This window comes from Accipiter gentilis, chromosome 1 (assembly GCF_929443795.1).
Source record: "Accipiter gentilis chromosome 1, bAccGen1.1, whole genome shotgun sequence".
In the NCBI taxonomy this organism is placed as follows: Eukaryota; Metazoa; Chordata; class Aves; order Accipitriformes; family Accipitridae; genus Astur; species Astur gentilis.
The window spans coordinates 28995038-29017111 of record NC_064880.1 but is presented as its reverse complement, the minus strand read 5'-3'; the positions used below and the strand labels follow the sequence as shown (position 1 = coordinate 29017111).

Below are 22074 nucleotides of genomic sequence, written 5' to 3'. Positions count from 1 at the left end.
GAAAGACAGCAGGGACACAAAACTAACATGAGTAACAAACAAAATAAAATAGAGACACTGAATGAGAATAAAAACACATTGTTTTCCTAGGTGTTAATTTATGTACCTTTTGCTGGAGGAAGCTCCAGTTTCTCAGGAGTGCGTACAGGTATTTTTTCCTTTGGGACAGGTTTCTTAGGAATCTCTGGCTCTTTAAAGATATTATTTTGCAAACACATTTTAAAATTACTTTCAGATCATTAAAAACATGAAAAAACATGAAACAAGATCACAAGCTCCCCAAAAAGATCATTAAGATTTACATACAACTTAGAACAAGAAATAAAGATGAATTTTAATGAACCAAAAAGATCTCATGAGTAACTTGCAAGAAAAGATTGTGTACCTTTTGCTGGCATAGTTTCCTCTGGAATAGTTTCCTCTGCTTCTTCCTCAGGAACAAAAACGGGAACCTTTTCTTCAGGCACAACTTTCTTTGCCACCTCAGGCACTTCAAAGATTATTTTAAGAAATTTACTTTCAGAACATCACAAAGAGAAACTCATAACATAAAACACAAGGACACCAACTTTAAAGTAACTATACCAATAAAGATAAGGGAAACTCTGTTATTTTTCACTCCCTGAAAGCAGCAAGGTTCAATTGGTTTATAAGGATTATATGAGGATTAGCTCTTTTACCCAATTCTTAACTACACAGCATCATTTCCAATGGAAGATATTAGCAAGGTATGCCACAAATGAGAGGTTGTAGATTATTATTAGAATCTAATTTTTTACATAAAAATCTTCCAGTGTCTGCTTTTCAATTTTTTTCTAAAAAACTCAGCTGCTGAGGTAGAATTTGCTCAGCACCAAAGGGTGGCCTCTGCAGTAGTCTGTCTCCACTTTGAATACTATATTTAGGGTATATCTTGTGGTTATTTGTATGGTCAGTTGTGATTTGATGCTAGTTTTATATAAGTTTATCTTAAAGTCTTGAGACTTTAGCATACTTTGAAGGTACAAGTCAGAATGATCTCCCTGAATTGAAGAATTTCCAGGTAAAGGCCAATAAAATATTATTCCAGGTATTTGTTTAAACAAATTTTAAATGTAAACATTAGTTTCGAATAATGATATTGCAATTAATTACTTAATTCACAGCAATCACTTAAAATGGAAAACAAGCAGATCATTCAAGGCCTGATTCTCAGCCCACTGAAGTCAATAACAAAATAGACAATCAAGCCCTGCCTGAGACCTAGCACTACAGGGGAGCAGCAGGGTGCTATAACCAAGGATCTGACTTGACATGAGTATAAATTTATTTTTAAAATGAGTTTCCACTGAGATATGAAAATGTAAGGGAGAGGAATTATCTGCATACACCACAATGTGATATACCTTTAGGTGGTGGAATTTTCTTTACTTTAGGAACTGCAACAGGTACTTTTTCTTCTGGGACAGCTCTCTTGGGCACCTCTGGCACTTTAAAGATATTGTTTTGATAAGAAATGTTCAATTACTTTTAGAGCATCAAAGCTACTGAAACCACAGAACAAAGTCACAAAGACCAATGATAAGAAGAAAAACTCCCCTCAGAAGGATAATGAAGGTTTAAATCCAGCTTAAAACAATCAATAGAGATGAAGATCTTTAAATGTACTGAACAAAGCTCTCTGATAATTTTCAGGAAGGAATGGTGTACCTTTTGGTGGTATCTCTGGAACAGCTTCCTCTTCCTCTTCTTCTTCTTCTTCAGGAGCAAAAATAGGTACCTCTTCACGGCGAGGTTTTGGTATTTCTGGCACTTCAAAGACAGTATTTAATTGTAGAAAACTTAGACACAACATCAGAAACTGAGACACATCTTACACAGAAGCTAAGAGTATGAATCAGCAAGTACCTTTGTCACAAACTGCTATGATACTTCAGTTAAATTCTAATAACAAATGTACAGAAACAGTAAGAAGCTTCATCCACATGTTCAGTTATAAGAGATAGCTTTGGTTGGTGGAGGTTCTGGCTTTTTATGTACAGGGACAGGTACTTTTCTGGAACTTTCTTGGGCACTTCAGGTACTTTAAAGCCAGTTTTGTTCAAGAAATCAATTTTCAATGTAACATAAAACATAGTAAAGTGCAAACTGTATAACTGATATTAAGATAACTACACAAATACGGTAAAATTTGTGTATGAAATATAACATTGATTTTATCCACAGATTTATGCACAGATGTAAACTTACAAACATACAGACTACAGCATTACAAACTGGCGTAGTAAGGCTAAGGGGGAAGTCTGGCTGTTTAGGTACATTGTTTATCATTTGGAGCATCTGTTTTTGAAACATCAAGTAATTTTAAATAATTTAGATATATAAGATTCAAAAGAGAAAGACAAGACACAAACATAGAAATTTTCAAGGTGTAGAATAAGCATAGCACCTCTGACTAACAGAAACAGCCACAACACAGTTTTCTGATCAAACATAGGTCAGTGAGTGGTTCTGTATCAAACACACTAGGTTAAGGAATGGGATTGTTACTTGCAGTCTTCTAAAGCTGAAGAAACAAAACTAGAATTATGCAGGTGAACCAGAAACTGGTGTACCTTTGGCTGGTGGAGGTTCTTCTACTTTTTTACGTACTGGGACAAGTACCTTCTCTTCTGGCACAGGTTTCTTTGGTACTTCAGGCACTTTAAAAATATTATTGTAGTTTAAGAATTTTATTTTTGAACCATAAGGTAAAGAAAAATTATAAAATCAATAAAGTGGAATGACAAGAACTGTCAAGAATAGAAAACTCTCTTCACTCTACATTACATTAAAGAGGAAAGGTGAACAAACACTGATTTTTAAAATATATTTTTTTTAACACATTCAGCCAAAGGCTGATATACCTTTGACAGGCGGAACTTCCTTCTTTTTTGGTACAGGAACAGGAACCTTCTCTTCTGCCACAGGTTTCTTCGGCACGTCTGGAACTTAGTAAGATATTATTTTAAATTGAGCCTGGCATAAGACTGTAAAACACCATGACACACAAGCCAGTGACACTAAACAATTGAACACAAACACAAAGAACCACAACTCTTAAGAGCAACAGTCTTTAACTATTCTAGTGTTTAACACAAGCAAGAAGATAAATGAAGTCTAGAAAACTTTTCTGATCATAGCTAACTACATGTTAATATACCTTTAGCTGGTGGAGCTTCCTTCTTTGGCACTTGGACTTTCTTTTCAGGTACAGGTTTCTTTGGCACCTCAGGCACTTCAAAAACATTATTTTGGTTAGAAAATAATCCACAAACTATTCAAAACAGAAATGAGACTAAAAAGACAGTGGCACAAACAGTTCATATGAAGACACCCCTCCAAAAAGAACAGAAAAAGATAATGGTCAAGTAAGGCATCTGAAAAACACTGTGAATTACATATTCAGAGGATGTCTGCTAACATAAAGACACAATATATACCTTTTGCTGGAGGAGCTTCTTTTTTCTTCAGAATAGGTGCTTTTTCCTCTGGAATAGGCTTCTTGGGAACCTCAGGCACTTGAAAGATACCATTAATATTTTAGGTATTTACTTCTAAAACAACAGGAACTTCACAAGCATCACAAATACATACTCAAAACATACAGATATGATTTAACATAGTTTGATCATAAAGACAAAATAAAATAGCAGACAGGTTATACTAACTGCTACTATGTCCACTCTCGCTGCTCAGCCATTGAGGCCATCAATAAAAATGTTTTTAATTTCAGGGGCTTATTTGCTGATCAAAAGATTGAGTTAAGATAGAGTTTGACTTTTTAGAACCAGCTATTAAAGAAGATTAAGAAGCTTCATGGTGGGGAAAATTGCAAAAATACTATTTTATTTTCTCCTCCAATTTTTGGGTGTTTATTAAAAACATTGTAAGAAACAACTATTTAATTGCTGCATTTTAGTGGTTTTACTACTTCTCCGTATTTACCCCTAACATTTCTCAGGCATGTAATATGTTGCACCTGATCATGTTGGATAAGCCAATTTTGTATATGTAGTGAATATATATTGCTGATTACATTTTCTTCCTGAGAAATTTCCAAGTGCTTTCTACATGTAGAAAGCAAGCACATCAATTTTATCAGTTGGTTTACTTCAAACACAGAACTATGGACACATTGTAAGTACCCAGCAGTTTATACCACAATTTGTTAGGTAACAGCAATGTTTACTAGTGGTTTACTTCAATGAAAAAAGAAAATCCTGACTGCTGAAATCAACAGATTTTCCCTTTAACTACAGTGAGGCAAAGGTTTCAACTAAAATGTATCTTAATGGTTTTTGTACTCCAAAGCCCAGAAATATGCATACAAGTTTTATGATGACAGGAGAGTAATCCCACTGGCTCTGAGCATACTGAAGAAAGTTTGGAGCACATACGAATTACATTTAACTACTACAATAGAGTCAAAGGAAATTTTAGCTAATCCTAATCTTCCTGTTCAGGATTAACCTGGCTTTTGCAGTCTACAGCCTGGCCTTTTCCTTACTAGGAAAAATGTGCTAATCAATATGTCAAAATTCTACTGCAAACAATATTAAATATTGTTTTGGCATTCATTAATTAGTCAAAAGAAATTCTGAACTTCTTTTTGGGGAAGAGACACTGAGGAATGATTTGAATCAGGACTGGAAAATATACATTTTTAAGAACCTTTAAATGATTACATAATTTTGGAAAATCAGATATCATTAGTTTATATCTTTATATTACTATGTAGAAAGGGTTTATTACCAAGATCTTGGTGTGACCTAGCTGTCCTCTCTAAGTAGTGAGTACTGTGTTCATCCTGTACTAACAATGTTGAAAATTTACACCAGTACCATAAAAAGTATTCCTAAGGAAAACACCTAAAACTAAGAATATTTAAATATGGCAATTTAATAGAACTTTTGTATCTTTGCTTTCTATGAACATATATTATTCCCTTCAAGAAATAAACAAACAAGAACTATGGGTTTTTCAAAGGTTTCTGAGAGGACGGCAATGTGACTTGTGTTCCTAAATTGCTTCTTTTCAAGTATCCTACCTATTTTCTAGATAAACATATTTTTTTGTCTGTGATTACAGAATTCTCATAAATATTTCTGAGTATTTCGAGCACAATCTGATGGCAAAAATTGCACCCCAGATGAGGATGAAGTAAAGCTCAGTTAAATTTTCTTAGTGGGTTATACAGACTTCATATGAAAGAGGAATGAACATGTATGAAATGGAACATTTAAATTTATAGAGGTAGTACTAAAGAGTAGACATACAGCTATCACATGTTTTCTACACTACATACTAATCCTTAAACATCTTGGAAAAAAGGCACACTAGAAAGCACACTGGAATATATTTAAGCAAAACTTTGGTATATTAACAGAATGAAAAGATACTACTTTGTCTCACAGAAACCCTAAAATTTAAGTATACCTCTAACTGGTGGGGGAGCTTCCTCTTCATACTGAGGAATTTCTGACTCTTCCTCCTCATATTCCTGAACTTCCTCTTCATAATAAGCAGCTTCTTCTTCATAACGGGTGACTTCTTCCTCTTCATATTGAGGAACTTCTTCATACTGAGGAACTTCCTCCTCATAGTGACTAACTTCTTCATAATGGTGGACTTCCTCCTTGTAATGGGTTACCTCCTTCTCATATCTGGTGGCTTCTTCCTCTTCATATTTTGGAACCTCTTCTTCCTCTTTATAGTGAGGAACTTCAACATACCTTTTTTCTTTTCGGACAACTGTCTTGCGTACTTCAGGCACTTAAAAAGATATCAATTAAAAGATTCTTAAAATTTAGCACATAGATCTTACTAATAATAAGGATTACAAAGCATTGTCAAATAAGAATTAAACAAAAGGAAGAACATTCCACAGAAAACAAATCAGTATTCACTGTACATGGAACATACAAGACACAAAAAACATTTATACCGTATTTCAATACTCTATCTAGTATACCTTTGGCTGGTGGTCTTGCCATTTTTTTAGGAGGATAAATTGGTACTCTTTCTTCAATGAATGCCCTCTCTGGTACATCAGGCACTTAAAAGATACAGTACATTTACAATTAAGAATTTTTGAAAGTGTTATTTAAAAACAAAAGTATTCTTGGCAAGAAACACACACACACAAAATCTTACAAATACATGGCTAATACGTAAAAGACAGTTGTGCTTATAGACACTGGACATGTAATTATGGAAGCCATTAGACTGCTATTCAATTAAGTAACAACAAGCATTTCAAGATCCCAATGTAAGCAACTGATATAATTCCTACTTCATTCACTGCTGCCATCAGTGAAGTTAAGCTTGCTAATGCACAGAACTCAAAAACCAAATTCAACCAATTACAAAATCGTTAAATCCCACTGTCCTCTCTGGCAGCCTCTCTCCACAGCAGTGACACTTTGCACTACCTCAGTAATAGACTGAGTCCTCAATCAATGGTAACAAAAGATTTGTATAGGAAACTCTAGATGAGGATGAGGGAGCACATGAAGAAAACCTTTGTGAGTGACTAACAATGGATAAGAGCTCTGGTCTAATTAAAAGCAAAAGAATTAATTGCTCAGTGAGGAAGGTATTTTTCCTCTTGTCTTGATTGCTTTATAGTGCGGGCTTCTTTGTTCAGGCTTGGCAAGGAGCCATTCCCTAGAAAAGCAGGATCCCAAAGATAAAGGTGTGAATATGTTCAGGTTTTAAGATTTATTCAGGAAAGAATGCACACTATGTTTAAGCAGCCTATTCTCTTTTCCAGAACAGCAATGCATAGGTCTTGTCTTCTGAGGCAGGTGTCTGTTTGGGAAATTTTTAACCAATATAACTGGAAACTGCATTAGCATTTTTAAATCTGGGAGACTACTAGACTTGCCAAGTTAGAGAGTAACTTTGGCATTTTTCTTAACAGATTGGATATCTTTTTTGATCTTTTTAAGAGATGGAATCCATTCTGTCAGTGACAGTTTGAGAATTTCTACATACTTTTGTCATGACAAGCTACAGTGAGCGCAGATAAGTGCCTGCCGAAAGTCTTGATGGCTGCTAAGTGGGTGTTATTTTTGTGGTAATGTGAAGAATCATCAGCTCTTTAAATATTTGCTGGCAGAGCCCTGCTTGATATTTAACTGTAAGTGCCAGGTACATCTGCATTTGAAATCTTAAACTAAAACTGGAACTGGTAACTTTGGTTGATTTGATAACAAAAACTGCATTGTGCATGACTGCCCTTGCCAGGACGCTCAGGTTCCTTTTGATTATTTTGTCCTAGCTACAGGACCTCTATGTGGTATCCCATGGGAGAACTGTTGCATTTAATGTCCTTCTGCTTTGACTGGTTTTTTTTCCAGACCAGCCAGCATATTACCCCTGCCTTACAGAAAGCTGGTTACAGATCCGCTTCCATCCTTCTCTTAGTACTCATGATCTGTCTGTCCCCCCATCATTCTCCAACAGAGAGACGAAATAGATTATTTAATTTCACAGTGATGTGATTGTATTAATCTTTCATGATACGAATATGAAAATGTTCAACAGCAGGAGATCTGAAAGTAGTAAGTATGAGGCATCTTGTGGGTCATTTTTCACAAATCAATAGATTGCCTCCAAAAGTAATAGACCACTGACTTTCTTTTAAAAGCTGTGGACTTTGTTCAAAGCCCTTCAGCTGGCAGGTCCAATATATGGGATTGGGCTAAGTCTGTCAGCCAGGTAGGCGACAGCAGGGGTAAAGTTTTTTTCTTTGGCCTTCAGATGTAGGTGAGGAGTTGCTGTCACCAAACAGGAAAGGACAGGGTTTCTTTTCAGAAGAGGAAAGAACGTTAATATAAATGAAGGAAAAGGCTGCTCTGTTTCCCCTCAAAGGTCAGATAGGTAGCAAGATTTGCAAAGGAAGACCTGCAGAAATGGTTATGCTTCCACTATGACAACAGCAGTAAGCCAGGAGGAAAGATTTAAGCCTTTTGTGAGAAAGGAATGCTGTCCTGTGGTATTCTGCAAGCTTCACTTTCAGGATAAACTGGCCATCTGCACAGGACATGAAATTGTGTTTCGTTGTCTTTTTGTTGTTTGTTTGTTTGTTTGTTTTAAAGTAGATTACAAGATGTAAATTTAAACATAAAATCTTTTTAGTCCTTTCATACCTGTGTATGAAATCTCCTTTTCTGTGTGAAGAGAAATGGATACTTCCTCTGACATAGCCCAGTGTTCTTCTGTTGGTTCTTCAAAGATAGAATCTAACGTTAATATTTTTCTCTGGTGAAATATCATGTACAATAATAACTATACCATTTGGGGTTTCTTAGAAAACTAGTTATTATTTCCTGACACATCCCATACCCAGAGTAACTGGGGAAAATACATCTCGTAGTGTTTCTCAAAGACTCTTGTTATGGTTCCCTTGGGACTATGATGGAACATAGTGGTGGACTTGGTAGTGTTAAGTTAACAGTTGGACTTGATGATCTTAAGGGTCTTTTCCAACAAAAATGATTCTATGACTTTAATATTAGAACTTCAAGAAAGGTGCCAGACCAGCAGGCTTGAAGCTCTGGTGGTATTGTACGAGGATAGCCTGTTCATAGATTAATCCATGGGCAGGAGTACCTGGTGGTGGTGGAGACACTTTTTTTTTTGGAACAGCAATGGATACTCTTTCTTCTTTTCCAATTTTCTTCAGTGCTTCTGGCACTTTAAAGATAGTAATTGTAAGAATACTAAATTCTAAAAGAAATCATATACTTTTTGAAGTTCATATGAAAGAATTATGGACAAACGATTATGGGGAAATAGTACACATTTACATAGCAAAGATGCCTATAATAAACACAACAATCACACCAGACATACAAATATAAAGACATTTAAATTAACAGAGAAAATGACCACCCGCAGAGTAGCTAGATATGCATTATTTTGAAGACTACTTGTTTGGGGGGTTCCAGGAATAAATTCCCCAGATAAACTAGACACTTTAAAACACCATGCAATTTTAGTAAAAACAGAAATATAGTTAAATATTAAAATAATATCTACCAAAATAATACATACAATATTAGAATAACAGATATATAGACACCAAAATACATCAAAATCAAATGCCATATTGACACATCATGAAGTAAGATGGAATGATTGAGATGAAAGTAAGATGTAAAATATTTGCCTCTAGGCTCTTCAGAAATGTAATTAAACAACAGAATACCACACATACATAACAAAATCACTTTTCAAACACAAGAAAATCACAGAAACAGAAGACATATTTGTAAGTTTGAAACCCTTCACTGAATATTGACAATGTTATAAAACATCAATAGTTCTTTTCTAAATGTATTCATTTTTGTTTCACTTCTTCACTGAGTAAACATTTTCACTCAGCTTTCCAAAGCTCTTAGGCAGCCAGAGTGATCAATGAAGTTAAACAGTAGCTAGAAAATGCAAGGAATGCAGGTGTGTGACTGTTCTCTGTCACCTTCTGCATTCTTTTGCAGGTGAGAAGACAAATGTCCTTTTAATTTATAATCAAGTCAAGAAAGACTGGTATTTGGTTAACCAGGCAGATGGTGAGTACAATGCACGTGGACATCTGATATTTAGAAGCCTTCTCTACTTTCAAAAGAACTTGTATACCTTTAGCTGGTGGAGCTGCCACTTTCCTTGAAACTGGAACAGGTACTTTGTCTTCTGGCACAGGCTTCTTGGGCACTGCTTGCATTTTTTTTAAAAAGAGGTTGTTTTAAAAGATTTTGAATTAATCACAGTTTATTAACATAATCAGATGACAAAACACAAATGCAGAAACTTGACATTTTTTCAAGTCAAATAAAAAAAAGACAGCAAACACTGAACATTACAGCTTGTGTTACACAATTAGACATTATAAATATAAAACAGTATTCTGAAACAAGACCTCTTGTGTAGCTCTTAAAAATTATGTACCTCTTTTTGGTGGAGCCTCCTCTTTTTTAGCAACGGCAACTTTTTCTTCTGTGATAATTTTCCTGTGCACTTCAGTCACTTAAAAATAGTAAGTGTAAGAATATTTAATTGCAATATTTGAAATGCAGCTATATGTAAGTTTTTTCTACTTAATCTGATTTTTTAAAAAAAGAAAATGCTAAGAAAACTTCAACAGCAACAAAAATGAGACACAGCAGAAGAGTGTATTTCACAGCCATAGCACAAAGATGAGTAAATAGTCAAAAGAAAGGGGAGATCTAAACAGAGGTTACAGATATTAACAAACAAAAATTTATTTAAGTAAAATGTCTAAGCACAAATATTGCAAGGCCAAACAAAAAGAATCCCCATGGTAATAATATTCTCAGATTGTTTACCTTTCGTTGATGGACGTTCTTCAACTTCTATCTCAAAAGTGGGCACCCGTTCTTCTGGAGGTTCTTAAAAAAGATTGTGCAACTTTAGACAAATTTGATTGATTTCACCAACAGGCATAAGATAAAAGATGAAATAACATAAATCTCATCAAGACTACACAGGCCATAGTGGACAAATGGTCATAAGTACATGTTTAATGTTGAAGAAGTTTGATATGTGAGATGTTTTTTATCAACATGCATATATATTAAAGATGGAATAACAAAAAGCGTTTTTTGCAAGGAACAAACCACTGATATACCTTTTGCTGGTGGAGCCTCCATTTTTTTAGGCACAGGGACAGGTACCTTCTCTTTAGGAACTGCTTTCTTATGAACTTCAGGAACTTTAGAAAAATGAGTAAGATGAGAAGGAAGATGAGAAAGAATGTTAAGGTCTAATATTTGTAATTGTGTACTATATCACAATGTGTTTTACTCAGTTAACACAAACAGTACTACTTTTCATCATACAGGATGGAATTTGACACAACCATTCATCACTGGAAGCAAACACTACACACGTCAACACGTATAAACAAGACAGTAAGACAAACATAATCCCCTTGAAGATACATCAGCCAGATGAGGAACTGGTTTATACCTTTAACTCCTGGAGCTTCCTTAGGGGCAGCTGGAACTTTTGGTTCAGGGACAACTCTCCTATGCTTCTCAGGCACTTTAAAAGATTACAATACATAGTTTTACAAAGAGGAGGAGTATCACTGTAACATGCACATATTTCCTTAATACAAAAAAACACAAATGGAAATAAACATACAGTAGCAACATAACACTCAGAATGATGAAACAACCAATATTTTGTAATGAAAAGAACATATACCTTTAGTGGGTGGGACTTCCTCTCTTTTAGGAACAGTTACCCTCTCCTCTATGTAGTAAGACTCTTCTTCACTCACTTGAAAAGAATAAAATAAAAAAGTACTTGAGTTTAAGTATTTGACATCTGTTACTGTCTTTATGGCCCTAGTAAGCAACAAAATATTTGTTAGACAAGAATAAGCAGTGTGCTTTTACTAACAGGCACCTCTGGTATTACAAAATTTACATTCAAACCATCCTGCTCCCTCTGAAGCCAATGGAAAAACTCCAAGCAACTTAAATGGATCTGAAATTGAACTCTCATCTTGTATTTCTGTGTAGTTTGAAAATGCTCAGTATTTGAAGTACTAGATCAGCACTTTCCATTCCTCTATCTGCTAGGTCACTAATGTTGGAATTTGTCCACTCCGAGAAAGCCTCTCTCCCAAATACTCAGAAAATTCTTTGACTAAAGCCATCCCTTGAAAATACTTTCTGTGGTGTGACTTGTAATGGAAATTGAGTCAATCAGTGTTTATTAACATCCTTCACAGCATTGTGTTACCACCAATAAACTTACAGGTGGAAACAATTTAGTCATTTTCCTGTGAAATGGTCTGAGGAACCAGAGTGCACCATGATATTCTGAAGGACCTTTACTTCATCCAAGCAACCTGGTTGAAGAGGAACTTCCAATAGAGAATTTTTGTAAAAAAAAAAAAAAAAAAAGAAGGGCTGATAATTCTCAACATCCAAGAGATACCTCATTATTTTCACTGTATCAAAACAGGATTAAACTACACTTTTCAAAAGCAAGTAATAGAAATTGTACACATTCTTAGCACTAAAGTTCATAAGATATGAAACATTTATATAGTAGTAAATTTTTCTTTATGAATAGAATAGATATTAATCCACACTATTTTTGATACAAAACAAAAATGACTTTTTGCTTTTGCCTAGTATTCCTGAATTGTGGTCGTACCTTCAGAAATCTCTTCTTTGTGAATGGAAATAGACACTTCCTCCATTTCTTCTTCAGCCCATTCTTCAACTGTTGGTTCTTTAAAGAAAATTATTTGGTTTAGTATTTTTGCTGGGTGGATGGATGGATGGATCAAAGGATGGAGAAGAAGAAGACCAATTCATACAAGTTCTGTATGACAATGACAGATAAGCACACAATGCAGAAAGTGCTGTGCACACACATATGTATGATTTGCTCTAAATGATGTGTTTTGTCCATGTCCCATGTACCCTATTGTATGCTGCTGTGACTTTCAAATATCCTTTACTGGTCAACTGTCAGTACATCAGAATGCCTCAGCTCCCCAAACTTCCCCATCACAACAGCTGAGGGGGGGAACAACAGCCAAAGAACTAGAGGTTTCTCCTTGATCCAGCTACATGAAAGTGAGGACAGGAATGAGATGAGAAGGGTAGGTCAAGAATTGAAAGGAAAGCCTGGCATGTGCACATCTACAAATGTGACTGTATTAGGGAAAACATAAATTTGTTCTGGGGTAAAAGGTTAATTTGCAAGAGACAAACAGAAACTAACACTGCACGTATCCATACGAATATATCCCTTCACGTTCCTATTTTAGATAGATAACTTCCATATCTGCTTTAAAAAACTCATCTATGCTTTTTAATAGAGTATGTAAATTGTCTTGACTGACTAGTTATTAATGGGATATAAAAACTGTCAAAATGTTGATTTCAGCTATCCTGAAGCAGATGTTTTGTGGAATTATACTGACTTAAAACAACTGATCTCAGCCTTCCCTGAGTATGAGAATGTGAACTAAAAGAGCTGGTGAGGAGCTAACACTGCAGAGAGAAATAATATCGTTATCTGCAGGGCTACAGAGAGCTTTGTAGAGAGTATGACAAATAGATGGTTACAGTCCTAATTAGCAGAGTCTAAACTCAACACTATACATCCATACTTCTTACTATAATTTCATGAGAGCCTGATCCGAAGATCAGTGTATTCAGTGGTAGAGTTTCCATTCCTGTCAATGGGGTGGGATCCTAGCATTCAAGACTGAAACGGTAAATGCACTCAGGAGGCTCTTAACTGTCTGTAAGTCTGTAAAATGTTCAAGACAAAACTCATGAAGATAACTAACACAAAGTTTTTGTGTGTTTTAATCTTGGTATTAGAACAATAGACTTGTAGACAAAGCACAAGTTTCTCAGTATTGTCTGTTTATAGTGTACCTTCATGTGGTGGGATTTCCTCTGGAATGTCAACAGATATTCTTTCTTCTGTAATAAGTACTCTTTCTTCAAAAGTGGCTTTCTTCTGCACTTCAGGCACTTTGAAAGATAATAATATTAAATGTATGCTTTTCTAATTCCATTGTGAAAGCAATGTTGCAAATTGTTAATCTAAGTTTCCAAAGAACTGCTTAAGGGTACTGAGCACATAACACATAACAGATTTAATATTTAGAAATAGTATTTTTACAAGTATTGCACAACACATACAACATACTGTAATGATTCATTGTCACTAAATCAGAACAACAGAATTCACAGGGGAAGCACAAATCAATGACTGATAACTATACAGAACATATAAACAGAAGCTGAGAAACAGCACATTCTTTCATTCTGCTGGAAAGCATACCTTTAGCTGGAGGAGCCTCAACTTTTTTAGGAACAGCAGGAGATACTTTTTCTTTAGGAACAGGTTTCTTAGGAACCCCAGGCACTTAAAAAAAAGGTATTTACTTTTAGGACCTATAAAATGCAAAACTGGCATAGCATCACGTAACAGAAATGTATCATTCAAGAAGATTACACATGGACATATTTTGCTTACAAAACACAACAGCTGAGCAAGCTGAGACAAATGCAATGTTCTAAAGACTACAATAAATGATATTACAGTGAACAACATTGTACCTTTTGCAGGTGGAGCTTCTTCTACTTTAGGAACATGTGGTACTTTTTCTTCTGGGGCTGGTTTCTTAGGTACTTCTGGCACTTCAGAGAATTATAATAATATTAAGTAACTAAAATTACAGGTGTTTTATGACTGCATCTATAACAGTTATCTGCAAAACTGACACAAAAGTTACATAGCTAATGTAACTGAAGTATAACTAAAACCAGATTAACTTAAGAATCAAAACCAAATTGGATATAAACAAGATGCTTAAGATAACAAGAAAAGAATATTTCTTATTTAAGTGTACCTTTAGGTGGTGGAGCTTCCTCTTTTTTTGGAATAGCAATTTTTTTCTCTGGGGGAGCTCTCTTAGGCACCTCTGGCACTTAAAAAAGATAAAATATAAGATAACTGAATTCTATACTTCAAAGATTTATTGCAGTATTATAGAATTTCATTAATCCATTTATAAGAATATGAAGACACACCACATAACACATTCATACACTTAACATATAAAGGTATGAGACAAGAGCAACAAATATTTGGGAAAAAAAAAAAAATCAAACCAGTCTCTGCAAGCCACTTTTTTTAAAACACAGACATGCTAATGTACAGGATAACACACATACACAGACACACATACACACACAAATGTATTCAACAGGTACATGTACACTCCATCACTAAGTATACCTTTGGGACGTGGAGGTTCTTCTTTGGGAACAGGAACATGTACTTTTTCTTCAGGCACAGGTTTTTTAGGCACTTCAGGAACTTAAATGTATTAAAATTTGTTTAAGTAATCTTTCTAAGGCTTTTGAGTTTGTCTTAGATGAGAACAGACATACAACATAACACACAGACTATATTTATCATATGCTTATATTGAGAAGCGAATAGTAGTTAGGAAAACAGCACAGTAGTACAGGACAGGTTAAAGTGCACATTCAAAAGGTACTGTACCTTTTGCTGGGGGAGCCACCTCCTTTTTAGTAACAGCAACTTTCTTTTCTGGAACAGGTTTCTTGGGGACTTCAGGCACTTTGGAAAACATTGTCAAAGTGAGAGAGCTTTAGTTTTTGGACCACTTATCCAGACTTCAGTAATCCAAGATTGCTTTAGAGAACATAGTGTCTGGACAAGTAGCTGAGCACTGCAACAGTAAATAATGGCAATAATGTACAACCTTTTTGGACATACAGTGAACTATATGGGAAAGACACTATCATACAGTATAAAATTCCAATGTTAACATTACTGCACTATCACTTTTCATGGCGCTCTATTGAAGTAAACACAGCCTACCCTTGTCTTCAAAAGCCATACAACCTCAATACAAACAACAAGCACAAGATTGTTAGCAAAGAGAAGGGCCAAAGCTGAGACAAATGCAAGCTGTAAGCTAAGTTATAGCACAAATGAAAAAGTGAAAGTATGGAGATAGCACAAAATCAAATAATGCATATGGAGATAATGCAAAACCAAAGCCACATAGAGAGTAAATTCATAAATATATTCAAGAAAACATGAAAAATAATATAATGAAAGACAATGTGTTTGGGTTTAGGTTTTTTACTAGGGCAGCAGAAATACCTTTAGCTGGTGGAGCTTCTTTTTTAAGGACAGGAGTGGGCTTTCTTTCTTCTGGAACATGCCTCTTTGGTATCTCAGGCACTTTAAAGAGATAGGTGGTGAACGCTTAGGAGACAGTAAAAATATTTGGCAAATCACAGTAGGCTACTTTCAACATGCTGGACAAGCAAACACTATATGTCAAAAAATAGGCTGTTTTGTCAAACAAATATAATATGTGCATCTCAAAAAAAGCTATTTAAAGAATTATTTAAAGCAGTGATGAAGAAGAATTAGATTTAGAAATGCAGTAGGGCTTGAACTTTTGAGAGTAGAGCCATAGAGAAATGGAAAGATCTCAGTTCTGATATGCTATCCTTTGGTAAAGAGTGGTACAGGCAGATAACATGAAAGTTCAGAAAAATGGAGCGCATTTTCTGAGCACTACAAAGATTTTATTTACCTTCAACATGAGGGATCTCCAGTTCTGTAGAAATGACTTCTTCTTCCTCTTCTTCCTCCTCTTCTATTTCCTTATGTGCTACAATAGGAATTGTAAAGATATTAAATTTGGAGATAGGAAATATCAACAACTGTAGTAAATCTGAAAAGCTTTTAAGAAGATATTATGTGTGTCCAATACACAAAGGTCACTGAAACACATATGCTAATATGTAAAAAAATTTCATCCAGAAAACTGAGAGCATGTGCAAAACTCACAATGAGTTTTGAGTAACTACAGATTCAAATTGTTTTAAAAATCTTAAACATTGATTAGCCTCTCATTCTTAATCAATCTACCTTCAATCGGGTAAACAGCTTCAAAGAATCTTTCTTCAACTGTTTTCTCATGCTCTGTTGGCTCTTCAAAGAAAAGCATTTGAACAATGTTAAGATAAAATAGTTGAAATGTTGACATCTATTAATCTAAAGAAAACTGAGGCTACATAACACAATAAACAAAAGAAGCAATGCATATTGAAAGACAAGTACACGATGTGTCTAAATATGTAATTTGCCATACATAAAAATAGATTAAAAGAGAATCTCTTAGGACTGAAATATTGTTTTGATTTGGGTGCACAGATTTTTGGGTTTGTACATACCTGTGACATATGAATACTCTTCTTCTCTGTGGACAGAAACCGACATCTTTTCTTCTGAAACAGTCCATGTTTCTACTGTCGGTACTTTAAAGACAGGATTTTGTTTTAGTATTTTATATTCTAGATCCACATTAGTGGCAGTCAGCATGTGAGTTTTTATCAAATCTGTATCTGTATTGCACATTTAAGTCTTAGACATATTTAGACAGTCAGTATTCATATTCTAAAATACTGAATGCAGAACAAACATACAATTATAATATTTAACATCTGTTAAAGACTGAAGACACAGACACATTTAACCTGAAAATTTAAAATAAATGCATGCACAGGATTTGGAATAGTATATTAGAAGATTTCCAAAGGCGGTTCTTCAAAGAAATGTTGGGTCACTGGGCCGTTATTAGGTAAGCATAGGCCAGCAGGCAGAATAGATGAAGAAAAAGCTAAATCATACTGCAATATCCTGTAGGCTGTTTAAACAACAATCAGAAGGCTAGCCACAAACATGTTAAAAACAGACTTTATGAAAGATAAAAGCACAGTGCATATATTATTTAAATACTGAGAGTAGTCACAGCATGACTAGTACAATAGATCCAGGTACATACACAGAGGCCCACATATTTGCAAGAAGCACAAGACAACACAGGGTGCTGGAAAAAATGTAAACTGCAATTGAAAGATGCTGATCTGTACCTTCCTTTTTCATAACTTTTTCCTCAATGATCTTTGGTGTAGGTTTTGGTGGTAGAACTTTCTTGGTAACTGTTGGCATTAAAATTTTGTTACTCAGTCATGTATTTAGCAAAGAGATCAAAGTAAGTCTACAGCTATGTAGCAATGATGTTGAAAATACAACGAACAAGACAAACATAATCTAACTCAGTAGCTAAGTCAGGCTCCTTGGAACCATGCAAAGCAACAGAAGGAATGTGTTTGCTTCTTTTTATTGCTACCATCTAAAGGGCTTAGGTAACTCAGGGCTTTTAGTACACACATCATATCCTGACATATATTGAATTGCAGACAACAGATTCCTGCTGCAGAATAGGAAATGCTATACAGGAGGAGATGGTTACCAAGAGAATAAGGATGCATCTTTTTTTCATAAGCGAACAATTAACCAAGACATCCTGGTAGACAGGTCAAGTTGGAAATCTGAGGAAGATGGGGATTTCACATCTTCAGCTTAGAGTGAAATATACGGTTTAAACCAGTGCAATTTGACACTTACTTCCTTTCTTAAAGCATTTGTAGTTAGCATCTGCATTTAGTATTTTCCCCTAAAAAGCTTTTCATCTTCCTTTTATACAATTCAGCAGAAGCTTTTATTAGCTGTTTCAAAGACTGAAAAACTGATCAGACCCATGTTAAACGAAGACAAATCATATGCAGATCAGCTAACTAACAATAGCCACTACTTTCATGTGAAGATGACATTAAGGTAATTAAACAGTAGTTACCCTCAGCCCGTTTGACTTTTTCTTCTGCAACCCTCTGAGTGGTTATCTCCACTTTTTCATCGACAGGTTTCTTGACAACTGTAAGTGAATCAGATACATTTATTGTTTAAATAATCTTGCAAATTATTTTCCAGACACGAACCAGGTAGAACTGGCTATTTTCTTGTTTAGGATGTTATAACCTTTGCACATCCTGTGCGTTGCTCAGTGCATTGTTCACTGGCTGTGAACAGTGGTGGTAAAGGCACTTGTGAAACGGGTGTGATCAGACCCACCCTCCCCTGAAAGATATGCAGTGATCTAAATGGAGGACAGTCTCAGAAGTGCAGCACTCACTGGCTCAAAAGAACCACCCATGCCCAAGGGTAATATACAGTGAGAAGGAACGGTAACCAAAGCTCAGTTTGATTTTGCCAGCAATTCTTGGTTTGCTTCAACCACCATTGCCACTGTTCTCTGCTCGAAAATATGAGGTGGGAAAAGAGGAAGGGTTGCCATGAGCCTTGCTCATGTCACTCTCCAGCATAAACAGAATTCTCTCCTTGTCAAGGAAATGTGAATAACCACCACAGTTCAGCTTGAAGATGATGCACCAGAGATCTTAATCTGCATGTTCCTGTTAGTTTTGCAGGAAAGTCATACCTTTACGAACGGTTACTTCTTTCTTTTCCTTCTTTTCAGCTGTAATTGCTGGTGGTTTTCGCTCAGGCACAGGCTTCTTAGGAACTTCAACCACTTTAAAAATAATAACATTGCTTAATGATGAAAAATGCAGTGTCTAAAGGCTCAATGCACACCAAAGGTATTTAGTTATGACATTATAAGTTTATGAAGTTGAAAACCACACAGTGTTGGAGACCCAATTGTTGCAGTAAAACTTTCTGCTTATTTCCAAGTTTGATTGTTTCTTATCAGAGCGAAAGTCTGTTCCTAGAGGCATGCATGTTACTACTACCCAAGACAGTTAAAGCGTGCAAGGAATTGCAATATACAGCTATTAATATCGAGCAGTTAATGAGTGAAACATTTAACCTAAATCAAGTTTATCTAGAATACCTGAAAATGATAGAAGAAACATCCAAAACAACTAAAAAATATACATATCCTTGCAAACTACTAACTCATATTAGGTTTTAAAGATGTCCCAATCTGCAAAGTCCATTGGTAACCAAATTATAGTGTATCAGTTTCTATTTGCATCTATACCTCGCCATACTAGAGTCCTTGTCTTATCATCAAGTGCCAGTTAAAACTTGGCAGCATATTAAGGTTCAAGTCATTGTAACAAAAAAAAAAATCCAGAAAATGCTCCCTGGCTCAAAAGTTTTGGGCCTTAGTAATAAATATGAGAAAAGAGAGGAAATAAAATGGTATGATAATTAAAGTACCTTCTTCATGAATGACTCGTTTTTCTTCATACGTCACTTCTCTTTTCTCATAAGCTTCTTCCCATTCCTCTTCCCCTTCATCATAGCCTTCTTCCTTGACATAATAGTCATGGTCTTCTCCATAATCTTCTTCCCATTCTTCATAAGTTTCTTTGGGCTTTTCATATATCTCCTTCTTTTCTTCATGAATCTCTTCTCTCCTTGCCATCGATGTTATTTTGATCTCTTTGGGCTTCTCTGGCAGCACCTCAGGAACTTAAAAAAAAAAAAAAAAAAATTATTCATATTATAGCCTAGAATTTGCAAGGCATATTGGATGTATGTAATTAATGAAATTATTTCACCCTCACTGACAGTTTATAGAAGTGACTATTTTTTAAGTAGTCGTAATCAGCTTGGATATTAAATGTGTATGTTTTAAACATAAAGGTAAAAATCAAATAGATTTGATTGATTCAGGTAATTTGAAACAAATTGCCTTGTTTCCACAAGGTAATTTTACTTTTTAAAAAAAGTTAAAAAAAAAAAAAAAAGAAAAAAGTTACCTTTAGGTGGTGGAACTTCTTCAGGACCTTTTTTAACCACCTTTTTGGTGATTTTCTTTACTGGCACCTTTTTTTCTGCTTAAAAACAATATATTTTAAAATTTCAATTTAAAAAAACCCTAGAACAACAGTCATAATGATACATGTACACACTGCCCAAATACTTTAAGTATTCTTACCTGGCTTTTTCTCTTCTGGTGGTGGAACAAGAGGCAGAAGAATAGGAATAGGGGCAGCTTGCAGGAAAAAAGAAATATTTAGAATAAAATGTGAGTATGATGTTTCCTTGTAAATGAAGAAAAATCCTAATGTGTTTAGAAATAGATGAGATTATTTTATTGCAGCTGCAGAATAAAAGCAAATGTGGTGCTCATTCTGACAGTTTATTGTAGCTGGAAGAATATATTTTGAGTGGGAATCTGCAGCCTACATTTACTTGAACCCTAACCCTTCCCGGCTTTATTTTCTTTACTGCCATCACTCTCCTATCTTTGCTGATAGTAATTCATCTAAATATCAGATCTTTCCACTCCTGTTGCCACTGCTAGCAATTACCAAATTATTCTGGAAATGAAACCAAGAAGATTGAACTTCTAATATTTATAGTAAACTATTCAATATAACAGAAATATATGTAATGTTTGTAGCCTGTAGTCCAATACCAGAGCCTGGGGAGAAATAATTTGCAATAAATATGTAACCCATTGTATGGCTTTAAAAGAATATTTCTGTTTTGTTTTCCTCCTTCCCCCCCCTTCCCCCAAAAGGTAGTAATTCAGACAGGTTGTTTAAAAGGTATTTCTGTGGCAAAAAAGAAGAAAAGGTGAAAATAAAGAGTCATCAGAAGAGGAAAATGGAAATAAAAGGAAGATCAAATGAACAAGAGACTGATAGGAAAACAAGTTGGAAAGGACAAACTCTTTTTTAAGAGAAAAAGCTTCATTCCTACCACTACCTGTGTATAGTTTTCACCTTCTACAGAGCAAAACAAGCCTGTTCAAGTCGAGCCTTGCTCATATAATATTTGTATAGAGACAATTAGCTGGGTCGTAACACTGAGCTGCCTAAGATTTTTCTCTGAGGTTTCCACTGGGCTGCTGCTTCAGTGCAGCTATAAAAGCTCTGTGGAACAAGTACAGTTTGTGGCCCTACCTTCAGCTGGTTTTTGAGGTGGAACTGCAACCTTGGCATCAGGAACATCTGGAAAATCAAAATGTTTAATTGACTTAATAAAAAAAAGTAGATTTGAATACTCTGTCACCAAGAATAGTAGTTCATGGTGTTTTAATCTTTCTTGTTCTAGCAACAAGTATTGTAGCTTGCTCCTCAAGAATAAGCTAGCTGACCAATAGGTAACTAATTGCATTAATCTTTCAGTCTGGCCAGACTCTACACTGTTTCATTTTATTTCTAAATAATTCTTGCATCATTTAGAGTAGGCTTTCAAGAACATGCAGGAAAGAAGATCATTATACATCATACGGAGATGATTGCTACCCATTTTCCCTCCTTGGTTATTTTTTTCAATTGTGTAGAAGACATCAGATCTATTCACTGGTACCTCTTAATTGTTTTATTCCTCATTAATTCAATAAAAAATAAAATTTTGTGTTTTAGAGAATATGGCTTCCCTTATTGTATCAAATAGGACTCCAGACACATTAATATCACTGATTTTGCAGTTATCACAGTATTAATTGCCACTATTTATGAGAGTAAATAGTTCCTCAAATTTATGGATGAGGAATATTTTTTCAGGGGGTAGGTTTGACTTACTATAGCCAGGAAAAAAGGATTTGAAAATAATAAAAAAAGCAGAGCAATGCACTGAATCTATGACAGTGAATAGACATGATCTTGT

The 22074-nt window shown here is 35.1% G+C and overlaps 1 protein-coding gene across 1 annotated transcript in view; it reads right to left on the bottom strand.

Moving 5' to 3' along the window:
- TTN (titin) overlaps window positions 1-22074 on the bottom strand; it is a 239280-nt gene that overhangs the window by 128941 nt on the left and 88265 nt on the right. Inside the window, exons 107-139 of the mRNA XM_049802399.1 lie at window positions 21366-21413; window positions 20393-20449; window positions 20214-20291; window positions 19669-19923; window positions 18923-19015; window positions 18281-18358; window positions 17514-17582; window positions 16510-16572; window positions 16172-16249; window positions 15730-15810; window positions 15100-15177; window positions 14830-14910; window positions 14441-14518; window positions 14148-14228; window positions 13870-13953; window positions 13458-13556; window positions 12217-12294; window positions 11254-11328; window positions 11014-11088; window positions 10673-10756; window positions 10371-10433; window positions 9973-10050; window positions 8638-8754; window positions 5993-6076; window positions 5458-5793; window positions 3462-3539; window positions 3182-3256; window positions 2886-2969; window positions 2595-2681; window positions 1690-1791; window positions 1386-1469; window positions 386-490; window positions 107-190 (exon numbers count right to left, since the gene is read on the bottom strand). Coding sequence (XP_049658356.1) covers window positions 107-190; window positions 386-490; window positions 1386-1469; window positions 1690-1791; window positions 2595-2681; window positions 2886-2969; window positions 3182-3256; window positions 3462-3539; window positions 5458-5793; window positions 5993-6076; window positions 8638-8754; window positions 9973-10050; window positions 10371-10433; window positions 10673-10756; window positions 11014-11088; window positions 11254-11328; window positions 12217-12294; window positions 13458-13556; window positions 13870-13953; window positions 14148-14228; window positions 14441-14518; window positions 14830-14910; window positions 15100-15177; window positions 15730-15810; window positions 16172-16249; window positions 16510-16572; window positions 17514-17582; window positions 18281-18358; window positions 18923-19015; window positions 19669-19923; window positions 20214-20291; window positions 20393-20449; window positions 21366-21413 — 3090 coding nt within the window. The remainder of the gene's footprint in view (window positions 1-106; window positions 191-385; window positions 491-1385; window positions 1470-1689; window positions 1792-2594; window positions 2682-2885; window positions 2970-3181; window positions 3257-3461; window positions 3540-5457; window positions 5794-5992; window positions 6077-8637; window positions 8755-9972; window positions 10051-10370; window positions 10434-10672; window positions 10757-11013; window positions 11089-11253; window positions 11329-12216; window positions 12295-13457; window positions 13557-13869; window positions 13954-14147; window positions 14229-14440; window positions 14519-14829; window positions 14911-15099; window positions 15178-15729; window positions 15811-16171; window positions 16250-16509; window positions 16573-17513; window positions 17583-18280; window positions 18359-18922; window positions 19016-19668; window positions 19924-20213; window positions 20292-20392; window positions 20450-21365; window positions 21414-22074) is intronic.